At 44.4% G+C, this 24655-nt stretch overlaps 1 protein-coding gene across 5 annotated transcripts in view; it reads right to left on the bottom strand.

Moving 5' to 3' along the window:
- ARHGAP22 (Rho GTPase activating protein 22) overlaps window positions 1-19467 on the bottom strand; it is a 177650-nt gene extending 158183 nt beyond the window's left edge. For 4 of the 5 annotated variants that reach the window (XR_014074576.1, XR_014074577.1, XM_081561787.1 and 1 more), the window contains exons 1-2: window positions 19351-19467; window positions 5651-5816 (exon numbers count right to left, since the gene is read on the bottom strand). Coding sequence is in view for 3 of the 5 variants with exons in the window: in XM_081561787.1 (XP_081417913.1) it covers window positions 5651-5702 (52 nt within the window). In the remaining 2 variants the exon portion in view is untranslated. Of the gene's footprint in view, window positions 1-5650; window positions 5817-18816; window positions 19124-19350 lie in introns of those variants that run through there. The other variant, XM_081561805.1, reaches the window with a different exon arrangement.
- Between the last annotated feature and the right edge of the window lie 5188 nt (window positions 19468-24655).

Raw genomic sequence — 24655 nt, 5'->3', positions numbered from 1 at the left:
TGTAACCAACTTTAAAAATCCCAAGCAGGTTTTAAATACAAAGAGATATATAGTTCAATACTTTAGAAATCAACTGCTGAAAGATAAAGAAAAAACCTTGAAAGCAGCAAGAGAAAAATGACTCATGACAGGGAGGGGGACATCAACATGATTAACAACTGACTTCTCATCTGAAACAATGAGGCTAGAAGTAAAAGGCCACATTCAAAGGGCTGAAAAATAAAAAACGCTAACCAAGAAGTTTATATCCCAATAGCTATCCTACAAAAATGAAGGCAAAATTAAGACATTCCCAGATAAACAATGACTAAAAGAATTCCATGCTGGCAGACCTGCCTTGTAAGAAACACTAAAGGAAGTTCTTCAGCCTGAAAGGAAGTAACACCAGGTGGTAACCAGAATCCAAAGGAAGGGATGAAGCACACAGGAAATCATAAATATGTGGATTAATGAGAAAGACTCTATATTTCCCTCATTTCTTCTCTTAGCATCTTTTAAAGACTTAAGTGTGGATAAGGTGATAATTATAATAGTGTCTTTGGGGCTTATAATACATAGATGTAATACATACATGACAAAGATAAAACAAAGGAGGAGAGAGGAAATGGAGCTACCGTGGAGCAAAGTTTTTATATTTTACTGGAATTAAATATTAATCTGAAGTAGATTAAGATAAAATGCATATTGCAATCCTTAGAGCAAACACTAAGAAAATGGCACAAAAATATAGCAAAAAAATCAATAAAAATTAAAGTAGTATACTAGAAAATATCTAATACCAAGAAGATTATAAACGAGGAGGAGAGGAACAAAAATAGAGAAGATATATAGAAAACAAATCACAAAATGGAAAATGTAAACTCAAGTATATCAGTAATTACATTAAATGTGAGTGGTCTAAACACCCCCATTCAAAGGCCAAAGGTTGTCTTCATGAAATACCAAGATCCAATTATATGCTCTCTATAAGAGATACACTGTAGATTCAGTGATACAAACCGGTTGAAAGGAAAAGGATGGAAAAAGATATGCTATGCAACAGGAACCATGAGACAGCTGGAGCCAGCAATATTAATCAAAGATAAAATAGACTTTAAGATATGAAACATTACAACAAAGAGGAGCATTTTATAATGATAAAAGTTGAATATGTCAGGAAGCCATAACAATTAATAACATACACACACTTAACAAAACAGCCTCAAAATACAGGAAGCAAAAACATGAGAGCAGACAGTCGAATAATAAGAGTTGGAGAATTCCCTATACCAATAGGGGATGTCATAATGTCAATAATGTCATTTATTGTCATCTCAGTAAATGACAGAACAATTGGACAGAATATCAGCAATGATATAGAAGGCTTGGGCAACACTATTAACCAATTTGACCAAATTGATATATATAGGACACTCCTCACAATGACAGTGGAATACACATTATTTTCATATACATATGGAACATCCTTCAGGATATGCCCTAAAATAATAAATCAACTGGTGAACAGATAAAAAAATGGACATTCATACATTGGAGTATTTTCAGCTAAAAAGGAACAACTACTGATACATACAAGAATGTGAATGGACCTCAGAACCCTGACACTAAATGAAAGAAACCTAATGCAAAAGACCACAAAGTATTCCATTTTCATAAAATGTACAGAAAAGGCAAGTTTATAGAGACAGAAGGTAGATCAATGGTTTCCCAGGCTGGGGGGGCGGGAGTGGGATTAACTGCAAATAGTCAGGAGGGAATTTTTCTGTGCCATAGAAATGTCTAAAAGCTGGATTATGGTGATAGTTGTATAGCTCTATAAATTTACCAAAAACTATTTAATTGTACACTTAGAATGAATGAATTTTATGCTATGTAACCTACACGTCCATAAACTGTTAAAATGCAGAAATATATGAGATAATAACAGATGCTATGAAGAAGAGTAAAGCAAAGAAGAAGGATAGGAACGTCAGGGCAGGATTCAATTTGTGTAGCCACTGGTGTGTGCTTTGCCAAATACTCCCAGTCCTCCCTTCTACACAGGCAGCTGGACTGTGCTTCCTGGACCCCTTGTAGTTAGCGGAGTAAGGAGTTGTGAGAGGAGGGTGCCATGTGTGACTTTCAGACTGAAGATTTCATTGCTGACATGAGACCCTTCTAGAGCTCAATGTCTCTCTTCGCCATTTGGTCTGGCCACCAGCACCACTTGAGATAAAGGTTGTTCCATTAGCCTGGGCCTTTGAGCTACTGTGATGGGCAGATGACCCGTGACCCAGTTACAGTATAACCTATCCCACTGTGACACAGGCATGCAGTCAGTGAAAGCCTCAAGCGAAGGTGACATTTGGGTAAAAATCCGAGAAGTGAGTTTGCGAGTCATGTGGCTGTCTGAGGGGGAAGGGCGCTCCAGAGAGATGGGAGAGCACAGCAAAGAGCTGGTATGTCCGAGGAATAGCAAGGAGGCTGGTGTTGCTGATGCCAGGCAAATGGGCTATGTAGGAGAGGATGTGATGGGTAACGCTGGGCCAGGTGGAAGCGTGACATGGAAATTCACTGGGCTGTGTTGAGTGAATGACAGATCTAATCTGATTTGGTTTAAATGCCTTGTTCCATTTGTAATATTGAGAAGAGATGGACAGGCCATGGGTAGAGTCAGGAAGACCAGTGAGGGGACCTTTGTTAGAACCCGGGTGAGAGTTGCCATGTCATTCTTCCTGTAAACAATTCTGATCAGTCCTACGTTTACAACTTTCAATAGCTCCCTATTGCTCATGAAAAAAGAGTCTGAGTTTCTCAAACTGACATCAACCTATCTTTCCCCTTGCATCACCCACCACTCCCCTTCCTACCACTTCAGCTCCCCTCTCTCTGAGTGTCCCGTTCTCCCATAGAACAGGACATAGTCTTGCCTTCCCACTGGGGTTCTCATGGTCTCCTCCCAACCCTGTATCACTGCAGGGATGGGTAATGGTACGCTCCAGAGGAAGGACAAGGCAGTAAAGCCACAGAGTTGCAAAGGCCTGGGGAAGGGGTGTGACCGAGGATGCCCATTCCAAGCTGCCCCCAGCCTTGGTCCTGAAGGTCAGACTGTGGGCCGGGGAAGTGGGGACCTGCAGGAATGGCTAGATTCAGGCCTGCCTTCTCCTTCTCTGTGGACTCTCTGGCCTGGTATGAGCAGAAGCCATCATCTTGCTTCCCACTGTGATTCAGATGCCCAGTGGCTATTCATGGAGGGTCTGCTAAAAGAAGTCACCAGTCCTTGAGAGAGAGCCAGGCAGCTCAGTGAGCAGATATTTGGGAAGTTGGAAGCGAAGAGACTGCAGCTGGTCTGACCAAGCAAGACCGCGGCACAGGGAAAGGTCACAGGAGGTAGATTTAAGAGTGAGTGGTGCCCATGCTTGGGTGAAAGTTTTAGCACAGGGCCCCCCAAGTGAAAGGCCAAGACTTGTATAGAAGCCAGCCTCTGGCTTCCTGCTACACGGCAGGTCCACAACTTGGCAAAATTATGGGCAAAACAATTAAGTGAAGTATAGCAGCTCAATTTAACCCCCAATTTTCTGAAAATTTCAGTTAAAAGCAAGCTCAAGTTCCCCAACAATTTCCTCTAGAATGTATCCAGGTAAGAGAGAGAAAAAGGAGGGTCAGAGAAAGACAGGCAGATGAACAGAGAAACAAGGGAGAGGGAGAAGAAACAGGGCTGACTTAGAAAGACCAGAGATGGGGTGGAGAACGTGTCCCCTGTGTTGGATGACTCTCCTGTCCTTTCCAAAGCCTTCCCAAGAATAGCACTGCTGCTCCTTTTATATGAAGCTGCCAAGCTGTGGTCAGATAATACTTTAAAAATTAATTCAATCTAAAGGAATAAAGTTCCGACGCATGCTATAATGTGGATAAACCTCAAAAGCACTACACCAAGTCAAAGCAGCCAGACATGAAAGAACACACACTGTATGATTCCATTTATAAGAAATATCCAGAATAGGTAATCCCACAAAGAGAGAAAGCAGACTCATGGTTGCCAGGGCTGGGGAAGGTGGTGAGCAGCTGTTTCATGCGGATGGGTTTTTTGGGGGGTGATGAAAATGTTTTGGAACTATAGAGAGGTGATGGTTGTGGGACATCTTGAAATGGCCACTGAATTAATTATTCACTTTAAAATGGTTAATTTTATACGAAGTTCATCACAAGAAAAAATTAAATCAAATTCTTTAAATTTAGATATCTTGTGCAAGAGCTCATTTGCCCTTTTCTCAAAGAATGAGCATCCTCTGAAGGCAGGGGACATCTGCCACACCATGGAAATCTGATAGCTGGAACCTTTCAAAAAAGTAAGTTTGTGGTAAGTAAGTTTCTGTTTGCCTCAGTCTTCAAAAATTTCAGTTAAAAGCAAGCTCAAGTTCCCCAGTAATCTCCTCTAGAATGTACAGGAGTGAGAGAGATGATCTCATAAACTCATCTGAGAGAAAAATATCTGGAGATTTTACAGCACCCCCCGACCTAATGCATTAGGCCTGAACAGAGGTCAAGGCTAATTTCAGCTGCTCCCCACCCCTTACTGTAAAAAGGAAGCTCCAGAGGAGTTAAACATGTGACAAGGACCCGCAGCATGTGTCCAGCCCAGGGTGGGATCCCGGGGACCTGGCTTTGTGAACGCAGGGCTTGATTCCGCATCCCTGTGGACCCCTGTGCAGACCATAGCAAAGGCTGCTATGTGATCTGGGGCCTCTCTGGGCTCTGTCTGGTGGCCTGGCTACACACTAAATTCACCTGGCAACTGCTGATGCCCACAACCCACCCTACACCAATTAAGCCTGATCTCCAGTATTCAACAATGCCTGGGGAGGGACTTCCCTGGTGGGCCAGTGGTCAAGGTTTTGCACGTCCACTGCAGGGTACATGATTCAATCCCTGGTTGAGGAACTAAGATTTCCCATGCTGCACAGTGCAAAAAAAAACCCCCAAAATGCCTGGGGATTTTTAAAAACTCCGGCATGATTCTGACATAGAGCCAGGTTGAGTATCACTGACTGTATTTCTCTGAATAGCATCTGGGATTTCGATAATCACCTGAAGGCACTGAGGTCCAGAGAACAAGAGATGTCACTGCACAACCACTCAGCCAGCCAGGTACGACTCTTCCAGCCAGTCAGCACTTGTATGACCACACAGCGGCTGTCCCACTTTGTCTAAGTTATCTCCTGGGCAGCCTATTGAAAACTACTGAACCGTCCTTGCTGTTTCTGAATTAACTGCTGGGCTTGACTGTTTCCAAGCAAGATACAGGGCAGCCTCAGGATCCACAGCCTTCCCTGTGATGATTTTTTGCACTTGCGGTCTGTGGGCACAGAGATTCTTACAGAATCTGACTGTCACCAGAGCCCTGAGCCACTGGAGCCAGGGCCCCTGACAGTAGTGGTCATGTTGAAGGCTCTATTTTTCAGGCAGACATGAACCAGCTCCTGAGTTCAGGGGTCAGGGCTAGGCCATCAGTCAGTGCCCAGGCCCTGACCACAGACACCCCTAGGTGCTTTCTGTTAGCTTATAAGACCAAGATAGCTCCTTTGGGTGGCCTCAAGTGACCCCATCCCTCAAGCAAGAAGCTAAGAACAAAGGTAATCATACTCTACATAGAATAAAATCAACTTCTTACCGAAATATCTGGCTGCAAATGTTCTTCTTTTGCTGGAAGCTGTCGGCAACATAACGAAGCTGGCAGTCTATGTGCAAGATTTCTTGTGTATCCTTTTTATAAAGAACCAACCACATCCTCAAGCAGACAGGCTAATTCCTGTTTTCCAGTAATAGGAGACCAGCATCTATAGAAAAGAAATATATTTAGAATGCCCTTTATCTGGTGCTTTCTTGGATTTCAAATAGGAAGCTTCTCTATGAGGAATTAGTCCTTTAAATGCAAGCCTACTGGGGATTATGGAATGGCCTTGGGCAAGTCACAGACCACTGGGTATCAGTTCCTCAAATCTGCAAAATGGGAACAATGACGAACCACCTCAGAGTGAATGGAGGGTCAATAAGATGGTGGGTATAAAACGGCAAAGCCCTTCACACATGTCAGATACTATGTCTGAACTTTTCAATCAGCTCGCCTCGATTTAAAAGGAGATGTGTTTTCCAGAGAGCTTCAAAAACAGCCATAAACAGTAACCTGCAAATGTGAAATGTGATTTCCCAGACCCTCGCCTGGTGTGCACAGCAGTCCTGTTAGTGGGGAGATGAAGGGCATGGACCCCACACCCAGATGGGGAAACAAAGCCCCAGCAGCACCCCTGGCAGACCCTCACCCTGATACACTGCTGCCAACAGCATGGCATCTCATTCTACTTCTGGAAAGTTAGCATCATTATCGCATATTTTATAGCTGTGGAAAATGAAAAAGAAAAATCCTGATTAGAAAAGAGCCAAGTGACATTTATGTAGCCCTCAACATCACTGACATGGTGGTCTTGGCAACCGACGGAAAGGCAGCTCCAGGGCAGGGGGCATGTCATCCTATTTAAATACGTAGGGAGTTTACACAGACTGAGAACAACTCCTGGGGGGGAGGAACAGCCAACAGAACATTCTCTCAACCACCTTTCTTGTCTCCTTTGCTTGCCTGCCTCTGCTGTGTTCAATTTGCTTCATGTTTGTGATTATAGAACCAATCACTGTTTCTTTTTAAAGATTTTTTTTTTTTAATGTGGACCATTTAAAAATTTATTTTATTGAACTTGTTACAATATTGGTTTTGTTTTTTGGCCTCGAGGGATGTAGGATCTTAGCTCCCTGTTCAGGGGATTGAACCCACAACCACTGCATTGGAAGGCAAAGTCTTAACCACTGGACTGCTGGGGAAGCCCCCCAATCACTGTTACACAAATAAAACAAGCAGAGCCAGCACTCATTGTGGGTGTGCCCCTTCTACTCCGGGACTGCGGGCTGCTGCCCAGCACTCAGCGGGCTGCACTGGGGCCAGGTCACCCTGCTCCACGCCTTGGTGACCAGGCACAGCTCCTGCTTCTGGTGTTCTCAGGGCAGCATAGGGACAGCTCAGTAGAGGGGCCAAGCTGTGTTCTGGGGAGTGACCTGGGGAAGCTGGGCACAGAAGCTGGTGGGTGAGAGTGAAACTGCTTGAAGAGAACAACAAAGCCCCAACCAGAGATGGCAGCATGTCCTTGGGACCAAGTGAACAGTGGTTTGTCTCGTAAAGGGAAGTCAGGGTAAAGAGCAGAGTGAGAAGAGAGATGGAGCCCAAAGTTGAGAGGCAGTGACAGAGCAAAGCCAAGGAACTAGAGGAGCATCAAGCCTGAGACCCTTGGAACTGGGACAGACCTCAGAGAACCTTGGGGACAGAGTGACCTCTCTTCACACCCTCTAAGCACACAAGGCTGGGAAGGTGATGGAGGGGGTGGGGAATGAGAGGAAGATGCCCATTGCATGACCTGATGTAGTAGTGGCTTTGGAGTTAAAAACTCTGGGTTTGTGTCCAGGTCCAGTTTTTTGTTTGTTTTTTTTTAAGTAGCATAAATATGGACATGTGGCTGAAATAGGGCTACCAGACTTAGCAAATAAAAATATGGAATGCCCTGTTACATAGTATAAATGTGCTACAAATATCTCAAGGGACATAACATCTACTATAAAGGTACTGTTACTGTTTATTGTTAGTAACTGATCTAAATTCTGATTTAACTGTGTGACCTATATTTTATCTGGCAACCATATGCCTTCTGAGTATCCATTTTTAGCTTTGGTCAAAAGGATGATTAGGTAAGATTCTTTCAGTTGCTGGAAACAAAAAAGACAACTAAAATTGGCTTAGAAGATACGAGGAGTATTTTGGCCTCTTTAATGAGAAAGTTCTCATGATATGGACTTCAGGTATGGCTAGATCCCGCAGTTTGACAATGTCAAACAAGTCAGACTCTCCCTCTGCCCCCATTCTCTTGTTTGCTTCCTGAGGTGTCTGCTTCATCTTCATCAAGGCTGCCTTATTATAAAATGCTAGAGTGGAGATCAAACTGGTGGAATAGAAGGACCTGAAGCACACCTCCCAAAAAAACATCAAAAATACATCTACATATAGAACAGTTTTCACAGAATACTCACTGAACACTGGCAGAAGACCTCATAAAACCAAAGCCGCAAAAAGATCACCATATAACTAGGTAGAACAGAAGAAAAAAAAAGGAATTGGGGTGGGACCTGTGTACCTAGAAGGGAGCTGTGGAAGAGGAAAGGTTCTCTCATCCTGAGAATGCCCTTCACCGGCTGGGAGATCAGTCAGGATAGACAGGGGACTTCAGAGGCTCAGAGGTGAGTGTAGCAGCCAGCCTGTGGCAGGTAGGGCAGAAAGAGACCAGCACATACGGTCCTGGCCTCCTCACTGCACTCCCCAGCCCGAGATGCATGCCTGCCAGTGTGTGCTGTGGCTGGATACAGAAACTCAGGCTTCAGCAGACAGACCAGGGAAGAGGACTTGATTTGGCTGCACAGACAGTTGGAAGGGCCTGGAGTGTGGTGCAGACAGCACCCGGGGATGTATGCAATACAGAGCCTGGGTCCACCATAGGACCCCCACTGTCAGCACATGTGCAGGGAGAGGGTCCTTGGCCCTGCCATACCAGCCTCAATCTCGGCATGCTCAGAGCGGGCACAGCTCTACCGTCGGGGGCTCTGGGAGCACCTAAGTGCAGGCAGATTGCCCACAAATGGAGGCGGGGCTGAAATCTGAGCCAGTTCCCCATGGGTGCACAACTTGGAAAGTGGGGATGAAATCTGAGTTGATTTCTTGTGGCTGCCTGTGAGATTTAGGCGGAAATATGTGAGTGCAGCACCTGTGGGACATCCAAGAGATTACTGGCATTCCCCTGGCTGGGGCGGGTCTCCTATCAGCAGTGGTGGGGTTTCATGGGTACACTTGCTCAGAGAAGGGGCTGAGGACTGGGCTGATTTCCAGCATTACCATGGAGGGTCTGGGTGCACGATTGTGGTGGGTGCTGGTGGATCTGTGCCAATGGCTTCCTCAGCACAGCGTCTGAGGGACATCTGGGCTGATGGTCTGTATTCTCATGGCTGAAGCGGGGCTGAGGGCAGCGCCAACAACAGTGCACTCTGTAAGCACACAAGGAGTGACAGGTGACATTCCTGAGCGTATGTCCCAGTGGACAGCTCCTGCTCCACCCCCAGCGGGACTCCAGTCCTACTTAGCTCACATTGCAGCTTAGAACTGGATCTGGGGGCTTCTAATTCAACAGCTGGGGAGTAGACTCTGCCCTGATGGGCAAAGAGGAGGCCCCACTCAACATCCAGTGCAAGCTCTGTTCACCAAAACATCATATTCCCTACCAAGGAACAATGATCAGCACACCCTAAGGAAAAGACATGGCAAGCATCCATACCAAAAACAGCCCTCGCACCAAAAATATTAGACTCATGCAGGTGACACTCCCATATAAAAACAGCTCTTCAAGATCACAGTAGATAACTGTTTCTCCTAAGTTCAGAGTCAGAGAAATAAAAGAAAAATAAAGAAGGAGAGGAAGCACCCCAATAAAAGAACAAGAAAATCCCCTGAAAGAAACAATGAAATAGACCTTTCCAGTCTACCAGACCCTGAGTTCAAAAGAGGGTAATAAAAATACTGAAAGGATTAAGAAAAGCTATTGATATAAATGTTGATCACTGTAACAAAACACTAGGAACTATAAAGAGGAGCCAATCAGAATTAGGAAACTCAATTGCAAAGATGAAAACCAAGCTAAAGACAACAAATAGAAAACTAAATAACGCAGAAGAATGAATAAGTGACCTGGAAGACAAAAGCATGGAAATCACCCATTCAGAGTAGCAGACAGAAAGACAAATTAAAAAAAAACACAATATATGAAGCTTATGGGATAATATAAAGTGTGTCAATCTATGCATAATAAGGAATTTCAGAAGAAGAAAAAACAGAAAGGGGACTGAAAACGGCAAAAGTTAAGACAAAGAGAGGATTCTAAAGGCAGCAAAAGAAAAACAAAGAGTTGGTTACAAGTAAGTTATCAGCTGATTTCTCTACTGCAGGACAGAAGTGTGTGGCAAGATGTATTCAAGTCTTGAAACGGAAAAACCTGAAACCCATATTGTCAGGATACTCTAACCAGCAAGATTATGATTTAGAACAGAAGAAGAAATTAAGAATTTCTCAGGTGAGCAAACACTAAAAGAATACAGCAATACTAAACCTGTTGTATTAATAAAAGAAATATTGAAAGTTCTTCTCTAAATAGAAAATAAGCAAGAATCTATAGGAAAGAGTAAAATCAAATCAGGAAAAGCAAATATAAAAAAGTTTGTATAGAGATCACTTAAAAAGCAAATATAATACATAGATAAAAATATAAAAAAATTTTATGAAAGTGAACAGCAAAAGGATAACATGAAGATGTAAAATAGGACATTAAAATTATAAAATGTGGGGAAGGAGAGTAAGAAAATTTCTTTATAGGTTTTTTTTAAAGAATGTGTTTGAGCTTATATCACTACCAGCATAAGCCAAATAGATACAGTAATGGGTTAATATACTTGAAAACCAGACTAACCATAAATAAAAAACATATAATAGATTCACAAAACTAAAAAGAACAGAACTCAAGCATAACACAGAAGAAAACCATTAAACCACAAAAAGAAAAGGAAAGGAACAAAGAAGAAATACAAACTCAACTGGAAAGCAAGGTTTAAAATGGCAATAAACACATACCTACCAATAATTACCTTAAGAGTCAATGAACTAAATGCTCCAAACAAAAGACAGAGTAGCAGTTGTTTAGTTGCTAAGCTGTTTTGTGATTCTTTGGGTACCCCATGGACTATATAGCCCACCAGGCTCCTCTGTCCGTGGGATTTCCCAGGCAAGAATACTGGAGTGGGTTGCCATTTCCTTCTCCAAGGGATCTTCCCAACCCAGGGATTGAAACCGTGTCTCCTGCATTGGCAGGCAGATTCTTTACCACTGAACTACCTTGCATTTCTTTACACTAACAATAAAATAGAGAAAGAAAAAGTAAGAAAAAAATCCCTTTTGAAATTGCATAAAGAATACTTAGGAATAAACCTGACCAAGGAGGTAAAAGACCTACATGTTGAAAACTCTAAAACATTGATACAGGAAATTGCAGGTGATTCAAAGAAATGGAAAGATAGCCCATGCTCTTGGATTGGAAGAATTAAGATAGCTTAAATGGCCAGAATACCCAAAGCACTCTACAGATTTAAAGCGATTCCTATCAAATTACCCATGACATTTTTCACAGAACTAAAACAAATAATCCTAAAATTTATATTGAGCCACAAAAGACTCAGAATTACCAAAGCAATTCTGAGGAAAAAGAATTGAGCTGGAGGCATAACCCTCCCCGACTTCAGAGAATATTACAAAGCTGCAGTAATCAAAACAGCACAAGTGAAGTCACTCAGTCGTGTCCGACTCTTTGCAACTCCATGGACTGTAGCCTACCAGGCTACTCTGTCCATGGGATTCTCCAGGTAAGAATGCTGGAATGGGTTGCCATTTCCTTCTCCAGGGGATCTTTCCGACCCAGGGATTGAAACCGGGTCTCCTGCATTGCAGGCAGATGCTTTACCCTCTGAGCCAAAGCCCCCAAACAGCACAGTATTGGCACAAAAACAGACATATGGATCAATGGAACAGGACACAGAGCCCAGAAACAAACCCACACACCTAGGACAATTAATCTTTTACAAAGGAGGCAAGAATATACAGTGGAGAAAAGACAGTCCCTTCATAAGAGGTGCTGGTAAAATGGGGCAGCTACATGTAAAAGAATGAAATTAAAACATTTTGTAACACCATACACAAAAATAAACTCAAAATAGACTAAAGACCTACATGTAATACCAGATAATATAAAACTCCTAGAGGAAAACATAGAACATTCTTTGAAAGAAATTGCAGCAATGTTTCTTGATCTGTCTCCTACAATAATGGAAATAAAAGGAAAAATAAACAAGTTGGACCTAATTAAACCATAAATAAAACAAAAAGACAACCTACAGAATAGGAGAAAATATTTGCAAATGATGAGACCAACAAAGGATCAATTTCCAAAATAAACAAACAGCTCATATATCTCAGTGTGTGTGTGTGTGTGTGTGTGTGTGTGTGTGTGTATACACATACATACATATATATATATATAAAACCCCAAAATTAAAGATGGGCAGAAGATCTAAATAAACATTTCTCCACAGAAGAAATAGAAATGGCCAACAGGCACATGAAAAGGTGCTCAACATCATTAACTATTCAGTTCAATTCAGTCACTGAGTCGTGTCCAACCCTTTGCGACCCCATGAACCGCAGCACACCAGGCCTCCCTGTCCATCACCAATCCCCAGAGTCTACACAAACCCATGTCCATTGAGTCGGTGATGCCACCCAACCATCTCATCCTCTGTCGTCCCCTTCTCCTCCTGTCCTCGATCTTTCCCAGCATCAGGGTCTTTTCCAATGAGTCAGCTCTTCGCATCACGTGGCCAAAGTATTGGAGTTTCAGCTTCAACATCAGTCCTTCCAATGAACTCCCAGGACTGATCTCCTTTAGGATGGACTGCTTGGATCTCCTTGAAGTCCAAGGGACTCTCAAGAGTCTTCTTCAACACCACAGTTCAAAAGCATCAATTCTTTGGTGCTCGGCTTTCTTTATAGTTCAACTCTCACATCCATACATGACCACTGGAAATAGCCTTAACTAGATGGACCTTTGTGGACCACGTAATGTCTCTGCTTTTTAATATGCTGTCTAGGTTGGTCATAACTTTCCTTCCAAGTAAGCATCTTTTAATTTCATGGCTGCAATCACCATCTGCAGTGATTTTGGAGCCAAAAAAAATAAAGTCAGGCACTGTTCTCACTGTTTCCCCATCTATTTGCCATGAAGTGATGGGACCAGATGCCATGATCTTAATTTTCTAAATGCTGAGCTTTAAGCCAACTTTTTGAATCTCCTCTTTCATTTTCATCAAGAGGCTCTTGAGTTCTTCTTCACTTTCTGCCACAAGGGTGGTGTCATCTGCATATCTGAGGTTATTTATATTTCTCCCGGCAATCTTGATTCCAGCTTGTGCTTCTTCCAGCCCAGCATTTCTCATGATGTACTCTGCATATATGTTAAATGAGCAGGGTGACAATATACAGCCTTGACATACTGCTTTTCCTATTTGGAACCAGTCTGTTGTTCCATGTCCAGTTCTAACTGTTGCTTCCTGACCTGAATACAAGTTTCTCAAGAGACAGGTCAGGTGGTGTGGTATTCCCATTTTCCACAGTTTATTGTGATCCACACAGTCAAAGGCTTTGGCATAGTCAATAAAGCAGAAATAGATGTTTTTCTGGAACTCTCTTGCTTCTTCGATGATCCAGCGGATGTTGGTAATTTGATCTCTGGTTCCTCTGCCTTTTCTAAAACCAGCTTGAACATCTGGAAGTTCATAGTTCACGTATTGCTGAAGCCTGGCTTGGAGAATTCTGAGCATTACTCTGCTAGCATGTGAGATGAGTGCAATTGTGTGGTAGTTTGAGCATTCTTTGGCATTGTCTTTCTTTGGGATTGGAATGAAAACTGACCTTTTCCAGTCCTGTGGCCACTGCTGAGTTTTCCAAATTTGCTGACATATTGAGTGCAGCACTTTCACAGCATCATCTTTTAGGATTTGAAACAGCTCAACTGGAATTCCATCACCTCCACTAGCTTTGTTCATAGTGATGCTTTCTAAGGTCCACTTGACTTCACATTCCAGGATATCTCGCTCTAGGCGAGTGATCACACCATTGTGATTATCTGGGTCATGAAGATCTTTTCTGTACAGTTCTTCTGTGTATTCTTGCCACCTCTTCTTAATATCTTCTGCTTCTGTTAGGTCCCTACCATTTCTGTCCTTTATTGAGCCCATCTTTGCATGAAATGTTCCCGTGGTATCTTTAATTTTCTTGAAGAGATCTCTAGTCTTTCCCATTCTATTGTTTTCCTCTATTTCTTTGCATTGATCACTGAGGAAGGCTTTCTTATCTCTCCTTGCTATTCTTTGGAATTACCCAGTTCAGTTCAGTTCAGTCGCTCAGTCGTGTCCAACTCTTTGCAACCCCATGAACTGCAGCACGCCAGGCCTCTCTGTCCATCACCAACTCCCGGAGTCCACCCAAACCCATGTCCATCGAGTCGGTGATGCCATCCAACCATCTCATCCTCTGTCGTCCCCTTCTCCTCCTGCCCCCAATCCTTCCCAGCATTAGGGTCTTTTCCAATGAGTCAACTCTTCGCATGAGGTGGCCAAAGTATTGGAGCTTCAGCTTCAACACCAGTCCTTCCAATGAACACCCAGGATTGATCTCTTTTAGGATGGATTGATTGGATATCCTTGCAGCCCAAGGGACTCTCAAGAGTCTTCTCCAACACCACAGTTCAAAAGCATTAATTCTGCGGCGCTCAGCTTTCTTCACCGTCCAACGCTAACATCCATACATGACCACTGGAAAAACCATAGCCTTGACTAGACAGACTTTTGTTGGCAAAGTAATGTCTCTGCTTTTAAATATGCTATAGAAATGCAAACCAGAACTACAATGAGATACCACCCCACACAGGTCAGAAAGGCCATCATCAAAAAGTCTATAAACACCGGGATGACCAGGAGGGGTGGGATGGGGAGGGAGGTGGAAGGGGGTTTCTGGAAGGGGAAAACATGTACACCCATGGTGGATTCATGTCAATGTATGGCAAAACAAATACAATATTATAAAGTTAAAAAGTAGAAAATAAACTAATTTTAAAAAAATGTCTATAAATAATAAATGCTGGAGAGAGTGTGGAGAAAAGGGAACCCTCCTACATTGTTTGTGGGAATGTAAATTGGTACAGCCACTATGGAGAACAGTACAGAGATTCCTTAAAAACCTAAAAATAGAGTTAGCATATGATCCAGCCATCTCACCCCTCAGCAAATATCTGGAGAAAACTCTAATTGAAAAAGATGCATGCTCTCTAATGTTCATAGCAGCACTAATTAAAATAACCAAGACATGCTGCTGCTGCTAAGTCACTTCAGTCGTGTCCGACTCTGTGCGACCCCATGGACGGCATCCCACCAGGCTCCCCCATTCCTGGGATTGTCCAGGCAAGGATACTGGAGTGGGTTGCCATTTCCTTCTCCAGTGCAGCAAAGTGAAAAGTGAGAGTGAAGTCGCTCAGTCATGTTTGACTCTTAGCAACCCCATGGACTGCAGCCTACTGGGCCCCTCCATCCATGGGATTTTCCAGGCAAGAGTATTGGAGTGGGTTGCCATTGCCTTCTCCTAGCCAAGACATGGAAGTAACCTAAACACTCACTGACGGATGAATGGATAAAGAAAACAACAGGACAGTAGCCTCTGTGTTGTCTGTGCCAAGTGCCCTGGGCAGGTCCCTGTCTCTCACTGCTCACCTGCATCATGAGTATAGGGGGCATGATTGTACTGTATATATATATATATATAAAATGGAATATTACTTAGCCATAAAAATGAATGATATAATATCATTTGTAGCAACATGGATGGATCTAGAGATTATCATATTAAATGAAGTAAACCAGAAAGAGAAATGTAATTTCATATGATATCACTTATATGTGGAATCTAAAATGATGCAAATGAATTTATATACAAAATAAAAACAGACATAGAAAACAAACTTATGGTTACCAAAAGGGAAAAGGTGGGGGGAAGGATAAATTAGAAATTTGGGAATAAGAGATACACACTACTATATATAAAGTAGATAAACAACAAGGTCCTACCGTATAGCACAGGGAACTATATTTGATATCTTGTATTAATCTATAATGGAAAAGAATCTGAAAAAGAATATATACATATACATATATGCACATTCATATACATAAAACTAGATCACTTTGCTGTACATCAGAAACTAACACAACACTGTAAATCAAGTATACCTCAATTAAAAAAAAAGTCAAGGTAATTCAGCAGGAAAAGGATAGTCTTTTTCATAAATGACATTGGAAAAAATAGACACAAGGAAAAGAATGAATATCATACACAGAAACTAACAAAAAATGAAGCATAGACCTAACATCTACTGCTTTATTGACTACACCAAAGTCTTTGATTGTGTGGATCACAACAGACTGGAAAATTCTTAAAGAGATGGGAATACCAGACCACCTTACGTGCCTCCTGAGAAATCTGTATACAGGTTAAGAAGCAACAGTTAGAACTGAAGATGGAATAACAGACTGGTTCCAAACTGGGAAAGGACTACGTCAAAGCTGTATATTGTCACCCTGTTTATTTAACTTATATGCAGAGTACATCATGTGAAATGTCAGGCTGGGTGAAGCACAAGCTGTAATCAAGATTTCCAGGAGAAATATCAATAATCTCAGATATGCAGATGATACCACTCTTATGGCAAAAAGCAAAGAGGAACTGGAGAGCCTCTTGATGAAAGTGAAAGAGGCAAGTGAGAAAGCTGGCTTGAAACTCAACATTCAAAAAACGAAGATTATGGCATCTGGTCCCATCACTTCATGGCAACTAGATGGGGAAACAATGAAAACAGTGACAGACTTTATTTTTTTGGGCTCCAAAATCACTGCAGATGGTGACTGCAGCCATGAAATTAAAAACGTTTGCTCCTTGAAAGAAAAGCTATGACAAATCTAGACAGCGTATTAAAAAGAAGAGACATCACTTTGCCAACAAAGGTCCATCTGGTCAAAGCTATGGCTTTTCCAGTGGTCATGTATGGCTGTGAGAATTGGAGCATAAAGAAGGCTGAGCGCCAAAGAATTGATGCATTTGAACTGTGGTGTTGGAGAAGACTCTTGAGAGTCCCTTGGACTGCAGGAGACCAAACCAGTCAATCCTAAAGGAAATCAGTCCTGAATTGGAAGGACTGATGCTAAAGCTGAAGCTCCAATACTTTGGTCACCTGATGCGAAGGACTGACTCATTGGAAGAGACCCTGATGCTGCGAAAGATTGAGGGCAGGAGGAGAAGGGGATGACAGAGGATGAGATGGTTGGATGGCATCACCAACTCGATGGATATGAGTTTGAGGAAGCTTCGGGAGTTGGTGATGGACAGGGAAGCCTGGCGTGCTGCAGTCCATAGGGTCACAAGGAGTCAGACATGTCTGAGCAACTAACATTTTCACTTTCTTTTTCTTCAAAATATTATAATTTCTGCACGTAACCAATAAAAGATTATTGATGAGAAAAAAATTTCTGGACACCAGCTTCAGGAGCTAATACTTTCTCCTTCATGTGTAGCAGGAAGAAGAAACAGATCCCCTAGTGAGTCTCTCAGAAGTGCTGGGACGCTCTCCCTCTCTATTTCTTCAAACATCTCTTCCCTCATGACCTTGACTGGACAAACAATCCATCCCTGAAACAATCCTGATGGTTGTGGAAAGTGGTGTGTTGATTGCCTAAAGCAACCTGGTCTCATCTGCTGGGTGGCGTTGGCTCGCACAATGCATCTGGGCTGGTACAGGGTAGAGGAAGATGCTAAAAGAGATTCTGGGCTGGTACAGGGTAGAGGAAGATGCTAAAAGAGATGCCAGGGTACTGTGATCAAGAAGAGGGGAGAAGGGCTCTAAAAATACAATGTCCACTGCAGGGTGCTCTAAGGGTAAGGCAAATGAGACCGACCCCCGTGTGTGTGTGTATAATAAGGTTAGTTCTTCCTCTTGGATGTGTTGATGGCCCTTCTTACCTTTCCCAACCCCTACCCTTCTCCTGGCCAAGTCTATGCCCCAATCCCAGCTCTGCTCTCAGAACGGAGGCCTCCCTGGGAGACTGTGGCGGGGCCTCTGTCCTACCTGTGCCAGGTACCCTGGGTAGGTCCCTGCCCCTCACTGCCCACTTGTACCAAGGGGGAATGTGTATATGTGAGTATGGGGGGGCATGATTTGCATCATGAGGATTCTGGTTGGAGGCGTGACCTTCACTGACCTCAGCCTGCAGTGGAATGACAAGGCCCAGGGCCATGGGCATCTGCTTTGAGGAAAACGTGTGTGGAAGGACTGGTATGGTGGGTTCTGCTCTCTAGCTGGGGGAGAGGGGCAAGAGAACTGCTCTCCAACCGCCCACCCCAGCCCTTGCCTGACCCTCACCTACCTTTCTTGGCAGATGTGGTCCAGGGCAGGTGATGGCCCAGTTAAGCCCAGCACAGAAGGGGCACAGCTCCCTTGCCTATGGCACTGTGCCCTGAAGAACTGTCCTGGAGAGCAAGTGGGGGGATGACTCAGCCAGGAGCAGCTCTGGTTGGCACCAGCCAATGGGCTCACTGTAGGGGTGGGTCTGGGAGCACCAGGTCTTCCTGGACTCAGGCCACTGTGTCCTGTACCTGGGCATCACCTCACCCACAGGTATTACTAATAATGACAGCTAGCCCTTAGTAGGCAGTGGCTATAGACCAAACACATTAACTTGACAGTAGCTAGAGGTAAATATTTCAGTGGGATTGTGAGTCACCCCAAGTCACAGAGTTTAACACAGTGAAGGTGTAGGGATTCAAACCCAGATTGCTCTTGCATTCCCTGCCCTCCCATTCTTCATGGTCCTAGACTGGCCTCCCCACGTGTTCACCCTATGTTCCTCATTCATCTCCTACAGGGTTCCCTGCTGCCAGCGGGTGCGAGCACGGGGTACAGGACACCCGGGTGGACATCTGGGCCCAGAAGGCAAGGGGCTGGCTCAGGTTTCCAGGAAAGCGGCCTGGGTGTTGCCAGGCCAGGGTCTGCTCACCTGGTATGGGAGAGCTGGACGCCTCCATTTCCCAGAACCTGTTCGGAGTTCCCTCTTTTTAAGACACTGCCTGGAGGAAGCGCCGGCTCCCTGCCCCCTCTCGTCACCTCGGAGGCCCTCCGTGGCCTTGGCCCTGCCCCCAGACCCCATGTGACCAGCGGGCAGGGGAGGCGGGCAGGACCAGGAGGAAGCTGCCCAGGACGAACATCGTCAGCCGCATCCAGGCTGCCTGGCTCCTCGGGGCCTCTGGGGATGGTACGGTGATGGCCGTCCTTGGCCTGCTAAGAGGCTGCCGCAGCCTCGGCTCAGGAAATAGTCCACGGGTGAGGCTGACCTCTGCCAGGAAAGGATGGGGCAGGGCGGCTCGCGGTTGCGAGCCTGGGGTTTGACTTGGTGCAGCGCGCCCCCTGGCGGGCACCCTCACGCACTGCTTCCCACGCCCCTGGACCTCTCCCTCGCAGCCCCATCTCTGCATCCCTCCTGGCCTCTGGACCCGCAAACACCAACTCGCCCCACCCTCATCTGTAGCCTCACCTTTCCCGAGGCCAGGGGCGGCTCGCAGGGTATACGGGCTTCCTGGGGCTTCCTGTGCAGGCTTCCTCCGAGCAGAGCAGCTGAATTGCGCGCAGCTGATCCAGTTCTGTCTAGAGTGAGGGGAGGAAGTTGGGGCTGGAGAAGTCATTAGCAGGGGTGGAGCCCGCAGGTTGCAGAGGGAGGAGCTGAGCCACTTGCCAAAGTTCCAGCATCACCCAGATCTCCCTAGCCTGTGGATTGGGAAGCAGGTCAGAAGCGTTCAGTCCATTTCCCAAGGTGACATATCACATCTCTGAGACTTGAAACTAAGGTCTGCAGCTTGGTTTTGAAAACCAAGGCTAAGGAGGGAAGCAGGCGGGTCGTCCTCAGTCTCCTGCCTTCCAGTGGGGATCTGTTAGGCAAAGAGCCCCCTTCGCTGAGAGTGGACTGGCCTCCCCCTCTTCTGGACTCAGAGTGGCTCCTCACTCTCATCCTCCCTGACCAAGGCAGGGGGAACTGGCCATGGACTGGTAGCCTTGGAAAGCCTGATTTGGCATCTGGGCCGAGCAGGGCCTGGGGTGGAGGCTCTGTCATTCCAGGCTCAGGGAGGGGACAATGGCCAAGGCAGGTGATCACTCACCCTAAGCACTGTGATAACCTCTTGCCAGCCTTTGGGGACTGCTGGGAGTGGGGCAGGGTGGGCCATGGTGGAGAGGCACTGCTGGCACAGGTAAGGAGGCTCATGACCTGTGCAAGGGCCAGAGCTCAGGGATCCTGAGGAGCTAGATGTAATGTCCTGCTCTTGACCTTCCTAGGGGGACTCAGCTGGAAAGCAGCAGACCGGGCCTTCTCTGGCTTGCACCGAAGAGGGCTAACTCTCTGTCCAGGCCTCCTTCTGGGGAAGGCAGTGAAGCTGGCATGGAAAGAATGAGGATGTTGGAGTCAAGTACCATTAAATTTGAGTCCTGCTGTGGACACTTCCCAGCTGGGTTAGTTACGCTGTCTCTCTGCACCCTATTCCCAATCTGTAAAATAAGAATAATAATATAGCTGACTCCAGGGTCTGTTGTGAGGATTGAGGGAGGTAAGTCATGCGGAGAACTCAGCTACATGCTGGTGATAGTTTTCATGGCCATGAGGCCTCAGCACTGAACAGAGACCCACAAAGGACTGGTTTTCTCCATATTCCTCCATCATCAGTGGCAGCATTAATTAAGACAGTGTTTAGTTCTTAAATTGGGTTTCCTGCACAGTTTAATAAACTCTGTATTGTAATTCAACACGAAAGTTGGACTATAAAGAAAGCTGAGCACCAAAGAATTGATGCTTTTGAACTGTGGTGTTGGAGAAGACTCTTGAGAGTCCCTTGGACTTCAAGGAGATCCAACCAGTCCCTCCTCAAGGAGATCAGTCCTGAGTATTCACTGGAAGGACTGATGTTGAATTTGAAACTCCAATACTTTGACCACCTGATGTGAAGAGCAGACTTATTTGAAAAGACCCTGATACTGGGGAAGATTGATGACGGGAGGAGAAGGGGATGACAGAGGATGAGATGGTTGGATGGTATCACCGACTCAATGGAGACGAGTTTGGGTAAACTCCAGGAGTTGGTGATGGACAGGGAGGCCTGGTGTGCTGCAGTCCATGGGATTGCAAAGAGTCGGACACGACTGAGCGACTGAACTGAAGCCCTCTTTAGAAGGTGGGATTACCACCTTAAAGTCAAACTCTCCCAGGTAATTTTAATACCTGAGTTTGGATTTGTATTTAAAATCAAATTGGCAGCAGGTGACACAGATGTGTCTGTCTTTAATGTTTAGCATGTTGGGCCCTGTGAAGCAGATCTCTGGGGGAGCCAGCAGCCAGAGTGTGGGACTTTTCTGAGACCTCCTGGGTGACTAAGTGAGGACCCACAGCCTCACCAGGAATCTGTCACCATCACTGAGTTAACCAGCTTCCATGAAAGGAAAGGTTCTGTGTAGGGGCTCTGTAGGCTTGAAAACCCCCAGAAATCAGGGTGGCCACACAGCAAGCCTCTGGAGGCCTCTGTTCAGTGAGCCAGTGAACCCCAGCAGTGACAAATTCACCTAGAAACACACTATATGTCACATTTCATGATGAGTTCCTAGGGGATTTTTGTTTGTTTTTTTACCTAGCAAAGTTGTTTGGTTTTTCTAGTTGCTATAAGTTATAAGCATAGGAAGGCTACATATTGTTTTTATGAGTTTAAGTACTGAAGTTGATGCTGGAGCCCAGAGATTGCTTCCCCCTTCTTTTGAAGAGGTTTCCCACTATTAGGTAGAAGAGACACTGAGACGAGGGGACCTAGTGCCCCAACCAAGAGGGTCCCACCTGAGAGCTGTGGGAAAGCATCTTCCTCTCTTGTAAGGTCTTGGGGACCATTCCCCAGTGCTCATGTTGCTACTCACATGCACATCCCAGCTTAGTAGATGGTAGTGGTCCAGCTGCTAAGACTGTGCTCCCAATGCACGGGGCCCAGGTTCAACCCCCGGTCGGGGAACCAGATTCCACATTCCACAGATAAGAGTTCACCTGCCGCAATGAAGGTTGAAGATCTCATGTGCTGCAACTGAAACCTGGTGCAGCCAAACAAACAAACAAATACTAAAAAAAGAAACACCAAGCTAATTATAATATGAAAGGGTTAGTTGCTAGCCTGCCAGGCTCCTCTCTCCATGGAGTTCTCCAGGCAAGAATACTGGAGTGGGTAGCCATTCCCTTCTCCAGGGGACCTTCCTGACCCAGGGATCAAACCCGGGTCTCCTGCATTGCAGGCAGATTCTTTACGGTCTGCTCCACCAGGGAAGCCCAATTATAATATGGGTACCGAGTAATCCTGACTGTAATTGCCAACTGTGGCCACAAGATGGAGATCTCCACACACTACTTCCAGCATTTCTGGGTGGAAATTCCAGCTGTGCGCGGCCGCCAATCTGAGGAGGCCCTTCTGTGGGGGTGGGGGAGGCTCTGTTGGCCTCAGGGAGCTCAGAGCAGTCACCTGCATAACACCTATTATGCAGGTAAACATCTACTTTTGGGAGAGTTCAGGGCTGGGACTAGGGTAAGGCAAGTGAGGCATCTAGAGTACAAATTCTAAGGAGGCTGTGAGTGCCTCACTTGCTTCACCCTTGTCCAGGCCCTGGGTCTACGGAGCTGGGGTGTGTATGTGAGTAGCAACATGGGCACTGGGAAATGGTCCCCAGGACCATAGCACAGAGGAAGATGCTTTACTATAGCTCTGGTAGCTGGGACCCTAAGGCCTGCTGTCCTCAGGCTATGGCCAGGATCATCAGATGTACTTTCTGGGGGAACTAAGAGGGATGTACAAGTTGCTGCCCCGTCTCCAGTCCCACTGGGGTCAGAGGCGAGTGTGAGTGCGGCAAGCAGAGGTCAGCCGGGTGTGGTGGCCGCGCAGAGCGCCGTCCTGGGGGCCTCTCTCCGGACTTGCAGCCTTTTGCGGCTCCACTGAGATAGAGGAGGAACAGCTGTGCCCTAACAGAAGCACAGCGGCCCTGGCAGCTGCGGCAGGTGGGTCTCTGCCCGTGGTCTGAGTCCTCGGTATCACTGATGACGCTGAGAAAAACAAAGCAGCGGGCAGTATGGCCCCCGGGAGCTGGGTGAGCAGAGCTGATCAGTGAAGAAAACATGGGATGTCAGGTACGCAGGTGGAGGAAGAGGTCAGCAAACATTTTGGTAAGTCTAAATCATTATGTATAAAAGAAATGAGAGTAGTGAATGAAGGTGGAGGTTTGAAGAACAGGGTGGAAACAAAACCACATGACACAATAGCCAATATTTAACACCTGCAACAAGACCGGGGAGGGTCAGAGCAATGAGACTCCTGGGTGCCTGGGCTTTAGCTCTGGTTGAGCACCGTCCAATATAGATATAATGTGAGCCACACATGTAATTAAAACTTTGTTAGCATTCACCTTCAAAAGAGGAGGTGAAATTAGTTTAATAATATATTTTATTTAATGCAATATATGCAAAATTTTATAACTTCAACATGAATCAATATAAATATTACTACGGAAAGATTTTATATTCTTTATATACTAACTTTTCCAACATCTGATATGTTATTTACATTTATAATGTAAATCTCAATTTAGATGCTAAATTTCCATTGGAAATATTTCACCTTTATTTAGATTTCACAAAATTTAGTGTTGAAAGAGGCAATTTATCTATCCAAATTGCTCCAAACATCTGTAAAAGCTTTTCAATAACTGTATTGTATATAAATTTTAAAATTGTAATTTAAATTAATTAAAATGAACGTTAATGGTTTGGTTGATCCCATTTCAACTGCTAAATAACCAAAGGAGGCTAAGCCCTACTGTATTGCACAATGAGGCACTAGACATTTTAAAGTCAAATATAAATGCTAAAATTTGAAGAGTAACAAGTGAAGGAGCAGAATGTATAACTGCTAAACCAGTAGAAGGAGATAAAGACAGAAAAAAAGACTAATACATTCAACAGGAGGAAGAAAGGGAGGAAAAAAACTTGAAAAGACAATAGTTGCAAATGGAAACCCCGAAGAAGAAAGTAAAAAATAGGTATAACTCTATCAGTATCATAGTAAATGTAAATAGATTAAGTTCACATATTAAGAGCTAGAGATACTTAGGTTTAATTTAAAAAATTATAGTTATATGCCAGAGACTTACTTAAACTATAGGAACACAGAAATATTGAAAATAATTGAATTGGAAGTGATACACCAGCCAAATAGTAGCTACAAGAAAACTTTGTAGTAATACTAATATGAAATAAAATAGAATAAGGAAAGAACTTTATTGAGGACAAAGACTGTCAAAACAAGATGATAAGAGGAACAAGTCTCAGAGATGCAAAAGTCTTGAACTTATAAACACCTAATAGCAAAGCTTGGGAGGTAGAAAAGCAATCAGATGTGCCAGCTTCCTGGTTTTGATATAGTAGTATATTTACTTGAGATGTTGTAGTCATTGGGGGAGGTAAGTGGGAACTCTGGATAATTTTTGCAACTTCCTGTGAATCTATTATCATTTCAAAATAAAAAGTTTAAAACATAGAATATAAAGTAGTGAATACTCACTAAAAGCAACTATATACATTCCTAATCTATTATGTATGCACATAGAAAGGTCATCTTAGGATGTTAAAACTTTGCTAATGTATATTATTTATCTTACTTTTAAAGATTTCTCTAAAGATCAAAAGGCAAAGTGCATATGATAAGTAGTATATATAATTCCCCTTCTCCCATCAAGAGGTGGGACATGATGCTCTGAAATTTCTGCACATAGCCTCT

This window comes from Giraffa tippelskirchi, chromosome 2 (genome assembly GCF_054371585.1).
Source record: "Giraffa tippelskirchi isolate mGirTip1 chromosome 2, T2T-mGirTip1v1.2.pri, whole genome shotgun sequence".
NCBI classification, from domain to species: Eukaryota; Metazoa; Chordata; class Mammalia; order Artiodactyla; family Giraffidae; genus Giraffa; species Giraffa tippelskirchi.
The sequence above is the reverse complement of the archived record's forward strand: the minus strand, read 5'-3'. Positions and strand labels throughout refer to the sequence as shown.